At 37.5% G+C, this 12500-nt stretch overlaps 1 protein-coding gene across 1 annotated transcript in view; it reads left to right on the top strand.

Annotated features, from left to right (window-relative positions):
- The window catches only part of LOC143027416 (G-protein coupled receptor GRL101-like), a 184952-nt gene that overhangs the window by 94879 nt on the left and 77573 nt on the right, over positions 1-12500 (top strand). Inside the window, exons 10-11 of the mRNA XM_076188701.1 lie at positions 1981-2145; positions 6495-6611. Coding sequence (XP_076044816.1) covers positions 1981-2145; positions 6495-6611 — 282 coding nt within the window. The remainder of the gene's footprint in view (positions 1-1980; positions 2146-6494; positions 6612-12500) is intronic.

Here is a 12500-nt window from a genome sequence, read left to right on the forward strand (position 1 = left end):
TTACTAAGTTTATTCCATTCGTCAACCACGCTATTATCAAACCAATTATTGCCTATTTCCTTTTTAAATCTAAATTTGTCCAGTTTATAGCTGGGGAAGGAGGGAGGGATGGTGTAATGATGTACTTATAGCACTGTACTTTTCCTGTATGATATACATACAGATTGGAAAAAGTACAACGGCGAGCCACGAAAATGATTCAAAAAATGAAAAATAAACCATACGAAAATCGACTAAAACATATGAATCTGTTTTCCCTAAAAAAAAGCGTAGATTCAGAAATGACTTGATACAGGTCTCTTAGATTTTGAAAGGAATTGACAACATCAAAAGTGATTTTTTTTTTTTTTTTACACTGAATAAGAATCCGACAAGAAACAATAGTCTCAAACTGTCAGGAAAATGATCTAATTTGGAAGTGGGTAGAAACAACTTCGCCAACCGTATAGTTAATGACTGGAATAAACTTCCTGCAGAGGCAGTGCGCTGTAGTTGAGTTCAAAGCTTTAAGATTCGTTTAGATAAACACCTAAGCAAGATGCTGTAATGACTGCCATTTATTTTATATTATTTGTTTATTTGTTTGTTATTATTTGTCTGTTTATTATTATTCGCTTGATTTTCATTTATCATTATTTATCTGTTAATTTATTATTATCTACTATTTACCTGTTTGTTTACTATTTAACTATATGCATTTATTTATTTTGTTTATTATTATCTATATTACTATAGTTTTTATCTATTTATTTATTATTATTATCATTTTTTTTTCGCATCCGACCTAGTTATGGACCAAAAGGTCTCACTGTCGGCATGCTCCACCTTCGTAATCCTTACTCGTAGTACACTTATTATCGTCTATCATACATGCGTGTTGTTAGATCGGGAAATGCACGTTTTCCCTTTTTATGAATATTATAAAATTATACATTATTATTATTGTATATCTTGGTTGCTTTTGTAAGCACCAAATGCTCTGCTCAAGCCCAAGCTTGGCTGCAGGCAGTCTAGAAATCGCCTTCGAGTCGAGCGACGGCTTTGTCTCTGTTGTGTCATAAAATTATTAATTTATTCATTTACCGAGTATCATTAGCCAGCCACCCCAATACAACGGTAGTTACTCATTCCTTCCCTCCTCATCCTCCATAACTAAAAAGAATATTTTCTCATACTAAATAAATGATTAATAAGTTAGAAGGAGGAGGAGGAGGAGGAGGAGGAGGAGGGGAGGAGTTGACAACTACCCTCACTCCCTCCCTCCCTCCCTCCCTCGTGCCACGAGCATCACGACGTTAAATATTTATAAGAATCCTTAAATTTCCTTTTTATAGCTTTCTGTGTGAAATTTGAATGAACCATCGCGTTCAGTAGTTGTTTTATTCGACTGTATTTATCGTAATTGCTGTAAACATCTATTATAAGTAAAGATCTGTATAAACCAATCCTTTATTTTCTTTGAGTTTAACTCCACATAATCATTTAATTTCTTAACCAATCGAGTTTTGAAAAAAAAATTACTGCTGTAGAAGGACTGCTCTTTTTAATCATTAAAACCAATTTTTTCTGTTTTATAAGTAAAGTGGAGATATATAATATTTTCAGAAGAAGGTGAGAAAATTGCGTGTCACTGGTGGCTGTCCGGAGCAGGAGTCTGCAAGACTACCAAATGTACTGAGCTGAAATTGAGTTTAATTTCTTATTGGAATGGAGTATAATAAATTGTTAACTAAACTGATATTGTTTTGGGGGAAACCAAGCCAAAATAGAACTGGATAATTAAATAAACGAATGAAATAGAACTGGATGATTGAATAAACGAATAAATAGAAAAAATAATGATCAACTTACACTGCCGCCATTTTGAAAGTAAGACAAAGTCTGAGAAGAAACATATCTAAGAAATATTACAAAATTTCCCCTCGTTGTCTCGATTCTAATACAAATACATTTCTTTTTTTTTCAAATTCCACGCCACAGGTATCGACTCTTGTCCGCCTCCTCTTAGTCTGAGCGACTGGAGCGACGAGAGGCTGGATGATGGACAGGGCTTCTTCACATGTAGCGAAGGAAGGTGCCTCCCAGTCTCCCTCCTGTGCGACCACAAAGCAGACTGTCTCATGGGGGAAGATGAGGAGAAGTGTGGTAAGCACTGTGAATGGTGGGAATCGATGGATGTTATTTGAGTAAACGCCCACTTCACCCCTACCAAGATGCATAGCTCAGTGTAGAATGCCTAGTATGTACTTTCAGATATGTACACAAGCATGTAAACATACACATACACACACAAACACACACATGCAAACATACACACACACACACACACACACACACACACACACACACACATATATATATATATATATATATATATATATATATATATGTGTGTGTGTGTGTGTGTTTATATATATGTATATATACGTAAATATATACATATATATATATATATGTATATATATATACATATATATATATATATATACATATATATATATATATACATATATATATATATATATATATATATATATATATACATTTAGATATATATATTACTGTTGAATGCTAAAGCACAAGTGGCATCAATGATTTTTAGAAAACATTTTTCTAACTTCCTTGACCACTCTGACGACTTTCGTACTTTCCTCCAAAGTTTGAACCATGAAGAGAAATGATACTTAGAAAGTTAGAGAAATGTTCTCTAAAAATCATTGATGCCACTTGTGCTTTAGCATTCAACAGTAATTCAACACACACACACACACACACACACACACACACACACACACACACACACACACACACACACACACACACACACACACACACACACACACACACACACACACACACACACACACACACACACACACACACACACATACACACATATATATATATATATATATATATATGTATATATATATATATGTATGTATATATATATATATATATATATATATATATACAAAAAAACAAGTATTTATATGTATACATACGTGTATATTGACTTCACTTTCAATTCACTGAAAAAATATAGAAAAAGAGAAATCAGGACAGCTATTAGCAAACAACTCTTTTTATTTTATTTTTTCAATAAACAAATAGATACAATATAATTCTTATACAAGATATTAAAAGGATATTTTCTAGGATCCCTTTTCGGATACCTCCGAGCACTAGTCTCGACATCCCCTGGGGATATGAAGACATTACTTTAAGAACACTTGAATTAAACTATTCTATTAGTTTTATTTATCTGTATATCTTTAGAAACCTTTAGTCGCTTTTATCAGACTTTGTAGTCACAGAATCCTATTCCAGTTCACCTACTTGATCCTTCATTAAGCATTATTCATCCATCACCGCTCTTGTTGTTGTTGTTGTTGTTGTTGTTGTTGTTGTTGTTGTTGTTTTGTCGTAACCGTTAGGTATTGTGACGTCATAACGTCGTACAAATTCGAGTATTCCTTATACGATTTAAAAGTAAAATACTTGTGGTGATGACGGCTACAAGAATCGGTTATTAAAAATCGCAAAGTGGGAAAAGTTAAAATTGGATAATAATTTGTTATAGAACCTCCAGGACATGATAAAATTCTCTAAGGCCAAAAAGAGAAAAGAAGCTTGAGTCAGTCACAAGCGTGTTTGACAACCAAATACCCCATTCACACTGTCAAACATCGCTTCAAACACTTGTTTAACAAGCATGGTTTGACAAATTGTTTGACCATATAAATGGCCTTTTAGGCATTAAGCTGCACTTTGTTCATTATTGTTGGACAAAGATTGTTGTCGCTGCCGCCACTTCCTTAACAACGACCCAATAGTCCGATTTGGTAATTATTGGGAAAATGTAAATTCGATCGCGATCCGTTCGGTATAAGTGAAGAGGAGGAAGGAGGAGACAAAGGAGGAAAAGAAAAACAAACAAAGTGGATAGCAAGAGGAAGAAGAGGAAACGGGATGTACAGTTAGGAGGAAGAAGAGAAGGAAGAAGACGAGGAAGAATCCGTTGACAGTGTTCAAGATAAGGAGAATGAGGAAGAGGAGAAAATGGTAGGAAAGGAAGGACAGGAGGAGGTAGAAGAACGGAAGATGAGGATCAGGTGGAAGAAGATAGGAAGAGAATGAAAAGTTTGAGAAATATAAGGCACAGGAAGAGAGAATTAAATATGAAAGATAGGATGAGGAGGAGGAGAAGGAGAAGGAAAATGTGAAGGAAGGAAATAGGAAGAAGGGGAGAAGGAAGAAGAGGAAGAGAAAGAAAAGAAAAAGTGGAGGAAAAAGAAGAGGAAGAGCAGAAGGAGAAGGAGAAAATAGGTTTGAGAAAAGCGGATGAGGAGTTCAAAGTCAGGAGAAAGAATAGAAGAGAAATGCAGGGGGAAAATTGTATACCGTGTTAGACTCTCACCAATCGTCATGCTTCGAGATAGCTTTGCAACTATTTCGCTCAAAATGTTTCACTGGTTGTATCCAGATAAAGAACTCTCCCTGTGAATTTGTTTCCCATACCACAGTTTCATGCCAAGAGAGTACACCAGATATACAATACGTGATCCCTAGCAATTGTCGTGATGGCTCCCTTGTGCATATTCTAAAATGGAAAAATCTTGCGATGAGATTTTGAGAATATTGTACTGAGTATAGACAGAATGATAATGGTAATCATGATACAACTATTGGGGTCTTATTAAAATGCCTCAGCTTTGAGTCAACTGTCCTTTGGGCTTGTAACATTTGCTGCTGAGAAAAATGTTATGTTACACAAAATTTCCAGCCTGAGACAGTCATATTTATTTCTTACCTATTCCCTCACATTGTTCTAGGGGTTAATACAGAATTGGTTGAAAAATAGTTCCATCCTGTAGTTATTTTTTACTAATGCGTTGCTTGAGAATTATCTGTATTTGTAGAAAATTGGAAAAATTAATTATAAATTGTAGGTTAGGTAAAATTTGGTTAGATTAGGTTAGGTTAGGCTAGATTAAATTAACATGTAGAAAAAGAAAATAAGTTTTGTTAAAAAAACGCTCTACAAATTGGAAAAATTAATTATAAAGTGTAGGTTAGGTAAAATTTGGTTAGATTAGGTTAGGTTAGGCTAGATTAAATTAACATGTAGAAAAAGAAAATAAGTTTTGTTGAAAAAAAACGCTCTACAAATTGGAAAAATTAATTATAAAGTGTAGGTTAGGTAAAATTTGGTTAGATTAGGTTAGGTTAGGCTAGATTAAATTAACATGTAGAAAAAGAAAATAAGTTTTGTTGAAAAAAAAACGCTCTACAAATTACAAAACCCAACCCAACTTAACCTGACTTAGAGGTCACGCCTAACCAAACCTAACTTTACATAATCTTGTCGGTGGCGACAGAGATAACTCGAACGATCTACCCATTATGTTAAGTCTGTGTCCTTTAGCGGACAGATTTTTGCACATGCGTAGAATCTCTCAGCACCTGGGCTTCCAACGCTTGCGATAAAGGTTGAGGATCTACGTTACACAATTTTGTCTCCCAGAAGAGAGAGAGAGAGAGAAAAAAACAGCGTCATAAAAGCAACATTCACGGATTGACTTCCCGCGCGAGAAGTATTCAGCAATGGCCTCGTTCTTTTACGTCACAGTTGACGTCGCGTGCCATTTGTCCGGTCATGGATGCGCGGGCATTTTTTTTTTCTTTTTTATGTGGATGTGTATTAGTGTGTTCTCGTTCGTGTTGCGTGCTTGCGTGTCGAAGCGCATTCACAGGACTATTTTATTCCGTCACTGTCAATTGTTACAAAGTTTTCATGTTGCAAAAAAAAATAATGTTCCCAAACCACGTCCCCCCCTTTTTTTCTGTCACTAATAATGCATGATAAAATATCCCTCCCCAGTATTCTTAGTCTATAAGCATCTCTTTTAATCTGCTTGGCCATCGATCCCCTTTTTCTTCCAACGGCTTCTGCAATGCCATCCTTCCCTCCCCTGCCTGAGATTCATAATAATTTTCTTTTAGCGTTCAATGGGAGGACAATTGACCACCTGCTATCTCTGTATTGTGTTGTATTTATTGCGTTGCACCTAAGTGTTACGAATTACATATTGTCATGGTGTACGTTATTGTATCGTATGTACCTCTTTGTGTGTAGGTGCAACGATGTATAAACGTAGGACTATGATTGTTTATACTGGCGAGTGCTTTGACCGTCTGCTAGTGTGTTATGACGTCACTAGTCAGGCCACTAGATATGGATCAAAAGGTCTCCTGTCGGCATGCTCCGCCTTTGTAAACCTGGGGTTGGCTGGCTGACTAACTGGCAGTTGTAGTGGACTATAGTGTATCTCCGGCCGGTAGTGTTAGCCAGGCCTCGGCCTTTGTGATTTGATTGTGAGGTGAGGAATATATAAATGTACTTTTACTAACTTTCGTTGCCACGTTGCCTTTATGATTTCTCAATCGCGTATTTACTTTTATTTCCTAATGCATCCTTTGTGTCTCCACAGAATGGGAACCTTGTGGCAGTGGCGAGTGGCGTTGCGACAGCGGCCAGTGCATCCCAAAGGACCTCCGCTGCAACCTTATTTTCGAATGCCTGGACAAGTCGGACGAAATGCGTTGTGGTAAGCTGAACGATTGTAATGTGCGCTGCACCACGCAGGCAATAGAAAAGTGATGTCGCTCTCTTCAGAGAGCTTCGGCTGGCTGTGCCTGTCACCCAATCAAGTGATTGAAGTGTTAAGACTCCATGACTATTTTTTTTTTTTTTTTTTTTTTTTTTTTTGACAGGAACTCGTGCGCCCTTAGTCCTTTGCTGGACAAAGAGTTGACCGAGCTTCCACAAACTTTGCCCTTTATGTTAAGATAACCTTGACGTCATCAGGACCTGTTAGTAGTTGAAATGTGTGTGTGGGGGGGGGTATTCAGTTACCAGTTCTAATAGAGGAAAAATATACCATATGGATACATGTTACATGTCGTCAAATTAGCCGCCGACGGGCGATTTTCTTAAATTAAAGGAAACATCCTTTGCATCAGAAGGATTGGACAATTATATGATTTTTATCAGCTGAAGCGAGCAGAATCAAGTTTTTTTAACACTTTCTCTCTCTCCATCTCTCTCTCTCTCTCTCTCTCTCTCTCTCTCTCTCTCTCTCTCTCTCTCTCTCTCTCTCTCTCTCTCTCTCTCTCTCACTGTGTGTGTGTGTGTGTGTGTGTGTGTGTGTGTGTGTGTGTGTGTGTGTGTGTGTATGCGTGTGTGTGTGTGTGTGTGTGTGTGTGTTTGTGTGTGTGCGTGTGTGTGTGTGTGTGTGTGTGTGTGTGTGTGTGTGTGTGTGTGTGTGTGTGTGTGTGTGTGTGTGTGTGTGTGTGTGTGTGTGTGTGTGTGTGTGTGTGTGTGTGTGTGTGTTTGTGTGTATGTGTGTGTGTGTGCCTGCGTGCGTGTGTGTGAGCGTGTTTTTAAGGCCACAGTATTATCCATACTTCGGGCCATTTACGAGCCTTGAGCTCTCATCCGGGAAGGTGATAGCTCTTTATCACGAGTCTAACTCGTGATCCAAGACATTGGTGGTGAATCCCGCAAACCCACACACACCTGTTGGAGTCATGGTAATATGTATATATCATCTATAACAAGCCGCATATGTTTTCAAAGCACCTTGTTTCCAAGAATACAGATATGAGCTCCCAGCAAAATAGAGTATCAAGCAATTATTACTTGCCTGACCACTGTGACCCTGTTAGTTTTGTTTCCTGAGTCTGTGTTATCACTGGTTTTGTTATTCGATAAATAGAAACAGCGAGCGAACAATGTTTAATTGGTAAGAGAAGCCTGGACTTCTTTATTCTTTGTTGTTCCTTTTATTTCTTGACAGTCCTTAACACAACCAAAGTGAGGGTCTTTTGTTTAGATGCCGTTTCTGAAGGCAAATATTAAAGTAATGTGGTGCTGCCCTTTATCTATACTCTTGTTCCTTCAGTATCGGTATTACGATGTTTTATGGCTACAAGATAGCTGTCAATAGACAGACACTGACGGTTTGATTGTCCGTCAGTAACCGTTTCTCACTGTCCAAATTGCAAACCTATTTTTGCGATCGTGTGAAACATTGGTTTCCCTGTCATTTCCCACCATACGAACTCTGGTCTAAGTCTAATGACTATAAATTAGGGAAAGGTTTTAGCGCAAACGGGGACGCAGGTGAATTAACACAGAGCAAAGGCAGACTTCCTGTTGCAGAATTAGGGTACAGTTTGAACGTCTCTCTCACTTGAAATACGGAGGTAAGAGTACATCTGGAAGCATTTCAAGTGAGAAGTTCAAACTGTACTTCAGTTCAGCCACAGGAAGTCTACCTTTGCCCTGTGCTGCGTCGACTGTGTCGCCTGCGTCTCAGCTTGCGCTTGGGCTAACGTAGAAAAAGGTTTTAGTAATAGCTCAGTGCCTCCAGGCGTAACGTCATATTCATTTCATATTGTTATCAACATACCTTTCCATACTCGCGTGGAAGGTGTATTTCTTAGTGACTTTATCTACACAGTAATATCTATAATGTTTACTGAATCACTAGAGCAACTTTCTGTGTCAATATTTCTGGTTTCGCGTATATATAGCTGTCACGACTCACCTATGGGTCTGGCTAGTCGCGACACGAAAAAAAGAAAAATACCATGCGCAGTTCGGACGAATGACAGAGAGTTCAGACAGGATAATTAAACTCTTCGTTGAAATTAAATATCATTACACTAACAAAAAAAATCACATAAAACATGAATGGGTACAGAATACTAACAATATAACAAAGCATATGACAGGAAATAGATTCAGGTCATTTACCAAGTAATTGTTGAGGGTGTTTATGTTTGCTACACGTAAGTCAAAGGAGGAGAAAAGAAGTCTTGATTATGATGGAGACGAGTCTTGATATCGGTTGCTGAGGTCACGCCAACGGTCTCGGGGGACAAATAGGTGGTTTGGGGTGAAAACTATGGACGATAACTTCTGGTAGGGGAAGCTTCTGGTAGTTCTGGTAGGTGAACCATATGGAAGTCGGGAACAAGATAGTTGATGATGTTTCTTGAATAGGGAAAATAACAGAGTCGCGTCGCTCGTAGTCAAGCATCAAACTGGAGAGTGTCCGATATTATTCGAGACATACACGAAGGCTTTGCACTTCGCTTGAAGATGACGGGCTGCAAATGTGATCCAAATGACTTGTTTATCGGAGTTATCATAATCGATGAATTTAGAAGAAATTCTACGTAGATTCAGATGAGCCCTGGGTTTCAGCTTCTTTTCTTGACTTCTCTTTCTGTTTTGTTCTCTCTCTGTCGTCCCTCTCAGCAATCTCTCTGCTTCTCTTTTCTATTGACTCTGTATGAGTCGTTCTCTGCACCGCCTTTTATATACCACGTGAGTGGGAGACGACGTTTCGAGTAGTTGTAAAGCGTCCGTAAACGGTAGTTTAAAGATCTTCAGCCAATGGGAAAGCAGAGTGAGCTTTTCCCGCCAAATTATGATACGTTTCTCAGCTTGGCTTCCTTTGATAATATGTAATGAGCGTGCTCCAACAGACTGGTATTGCGCAGTGCTTAAACATTTCAAGATATATGTTTATATATATATTAGCCGAATTATCCGCGCATTGCTGCGCGCAAATGATGATAATTTTAATTTCGATAGAATTTGTGGAGAAAACTTACACGTATCAATATAACTCAGGAGAAAAGGTAACACAAATAAAATGTTAAGAAAGTAAGAAAAAAAATCAATTCAAGGAGGGAGACGCCCTTTGAAAATAAAATATATTAGGCCGTAAGAGAAGAATATAACCCTTTTATTATCTTTGAACTCAAGTATATTACCGCCCGCGAAAAAATAGAATAAAAATAACCAATAATTAAACATTTGGTAAAATTATACAATCATTTTACATTCACATGTTTTCTTCTTACAAAGGCTATCATAGTTTGTGACAACATTAATTTCACAAATATAAATAATATTTATGAACACAGACAATCGTTTGTTTAATCATAATAATTTTTGTCACAAAATACCAATCGTGTTAAGGGGACACTACAGTAGTGGCGTGTTACCCCACAATACCCCTTTAACCCTTAACTCTAGCCAGAATATATGTATATTTTTTCTTGGGGGGGAATGAATTATAGTTATTCAAGTACCTGGAGTGATAGGGTATCAGAATATGTATGGTTATGTGGGTCTATCTCCCAAACCCTAGGAGTTTGTGAACAAGCAAACAAACAAACAAACAAATAGACAGACAGACAGACAGAACCTGATATATATATATATATATATATATATATATATATATATATATATATATATATATATATATATACACATATATCTTGAAATGTTTAAGCATTGCGCAATACCAGTCTGTTGGAGGGCGCTCATTAAATATTATCAAAGGAAGCCAAGCTGAGAAATAATGACGACAACGTTGATGATGATGATGATGATGATGATGATGATGATGATGATGATGATGATGATGATGATGATGATGATGATGATGATGATGATGATGATGATGATGATGATGATGATGATGATGATGATGATGATGATGATGATAAAGATATTGACGAAATCACCGATGATAATGATCTAAGTTGGAGCTGACCATGTCCATATTAAACCCAAATCACCCTACAGGACAAGACCAATGCTTATTGTATATTCAAAGTCATTGTTTGGAAATAATAAATGAGATGATAACGGTAATGGCAATGACGGTGGTAATACAAAACTAATGGTGATGATATTGCGGTTTGCGGTGATGACTGTGCTTCCTATCATAGATTCCCAGCAGACTCTGCCGTAATTAGTTCATAGCTCGTTGCAGTTTCAGTTGTGCTAATGCTCTCTAATTGTCCCTGGATATCCCCACGCCACATACAGACTACTAATTCATGTCTTTTTTTTTTTACCTCTGAGGACGAGACACTTTCTCAAAAATTCAATAAATTCGGATAACGTAAACATAGACAATCCTTTTTTTATTTTCTTCTTTTAACTGGAACGGATTATCTGAGTTAGTTTCTTCACACTTTATGGCAGAGGGACGGTTTTTGAATCTCAATAAAAGTATCTAGGGAGAGTCAACTCAAAATATTTAAGTTTAATTTGTTGCCTGGAATTACACGTTGTGTGGCTCTACTGTACTTAGATTACCTTCCTCTTCCCCTCTTCCTCTCCCCACTCCTCCTCTTCCCACCATCCCTTTTCTTCTTTCACTTCCTCCCTTTCCCCCTCATTTTTATCTTTTTTTTTCTTTCTCTTCTTCCATGTCCTTTTCTTTTTTTCGTTGCTGCCCTCCTTCTTCTCTCCCCCTGACCATCGTCCTATTCTTTCTTGTCTACCTTCTTCTCTTCCTGCTCTCTATCTCCTGTTTCTTTTGTTTCTTTCTCCTTTTACTCTTTGTCTACTGCTTCTTTCGTTTCTTTCTTGTCTTCCTCTCCTGTTTCTTTTTCATCTTGGTCGCTATGTCCTGTTTCTTTTGTTCCTTTCTCCTCTTGCTCTCTATCTCCTGTTTCTTTTGTTGTGATTTCTCCTCTTGCTATCTCTATCTTCTGATTCTTTCTCCTCTTGATATCTCTATCACCTGTTTCTTTGGTTTCTCTCTCCTCTTCCTTCCCTTTGTCTTCTCCTTTCCTCGTCCCCATTTTCTTTCACCTTGTCTCCTCCATTCCTCTAATTCCTTCTCTCGTTCCTCCTTTATCTCTATGTCTTCTTTCTCTTCTTCTTCGTCCTATTTATGGACAGTCTGTTATATTTTCTCTCTCTATCTATCCTTCCTGCTTGTCATTCTCCCGTTTATTCTAGTTTTCCCTCTTCCTATTCCTTCTGTTCACCCTTCTTCTTCATTTGCTATTGCTCTTCTCGTCTTGTTTTTCCTAGTCCTCTTCCTCTTATTCCTCTCCTCTGTATTCTTTTTCTTCCATCCTCCTCTTCTTCTTGGTTCTCTTCCATCTGTTCTTCTTACCCTTATTCTTCCTCTTCCTGTTTGTTCTCTTTATTTTCCTCTTGCTTCTTCTAACTCCTTTTCCCCCTCATCACATTACTTCTAATTTGTATATCCCAGTATTTATCCCTCACCTCCTCTTCCTTCAATCATCTCTTCTTTTTGGCTCCCGTTAGCTGTCGTTGTTGTATTTCAGTCAGAGTTGTTTGTCATTGGATACGAGAATCATGAATATTTCCTTCCTCACCGACGTCACATCCGGCACTGCCATGAGTGTGAGTCTCCTGCAAAGAATTTCTTACAAACCCTTACTCGAATTCCGTTTCGGGATTTTCCTTACTCGATGCCATTGAATATGGAGGTAAGAGGCCTTCGTGAGTTGAAGCGATTGTGCATTCGTCCGCAAGCATTTCATTTAATGAAATTCCTGTTCTTCAATAGCGTTCAACAAAAATAAGAAAAAAATTAAATCCAAATTAGTTTGATATATATATATATATATATATATATATATAT

This window comes from Oratosquilla oratoria, chromosome 8 (genome assembly GCF_046742065.1).
Source record: "Oratosquilla oratoria isolate Oo_2021 chromosome 8, ASM4674206v1, whole genome shotgun sequence".
Lineage (NCBI taxonomy): Eukaryota > Metazoa > Arthropoda > Malacostraca > Stomatopoda > Squillidae > Oratosquilla > Oratosquilla oratoria.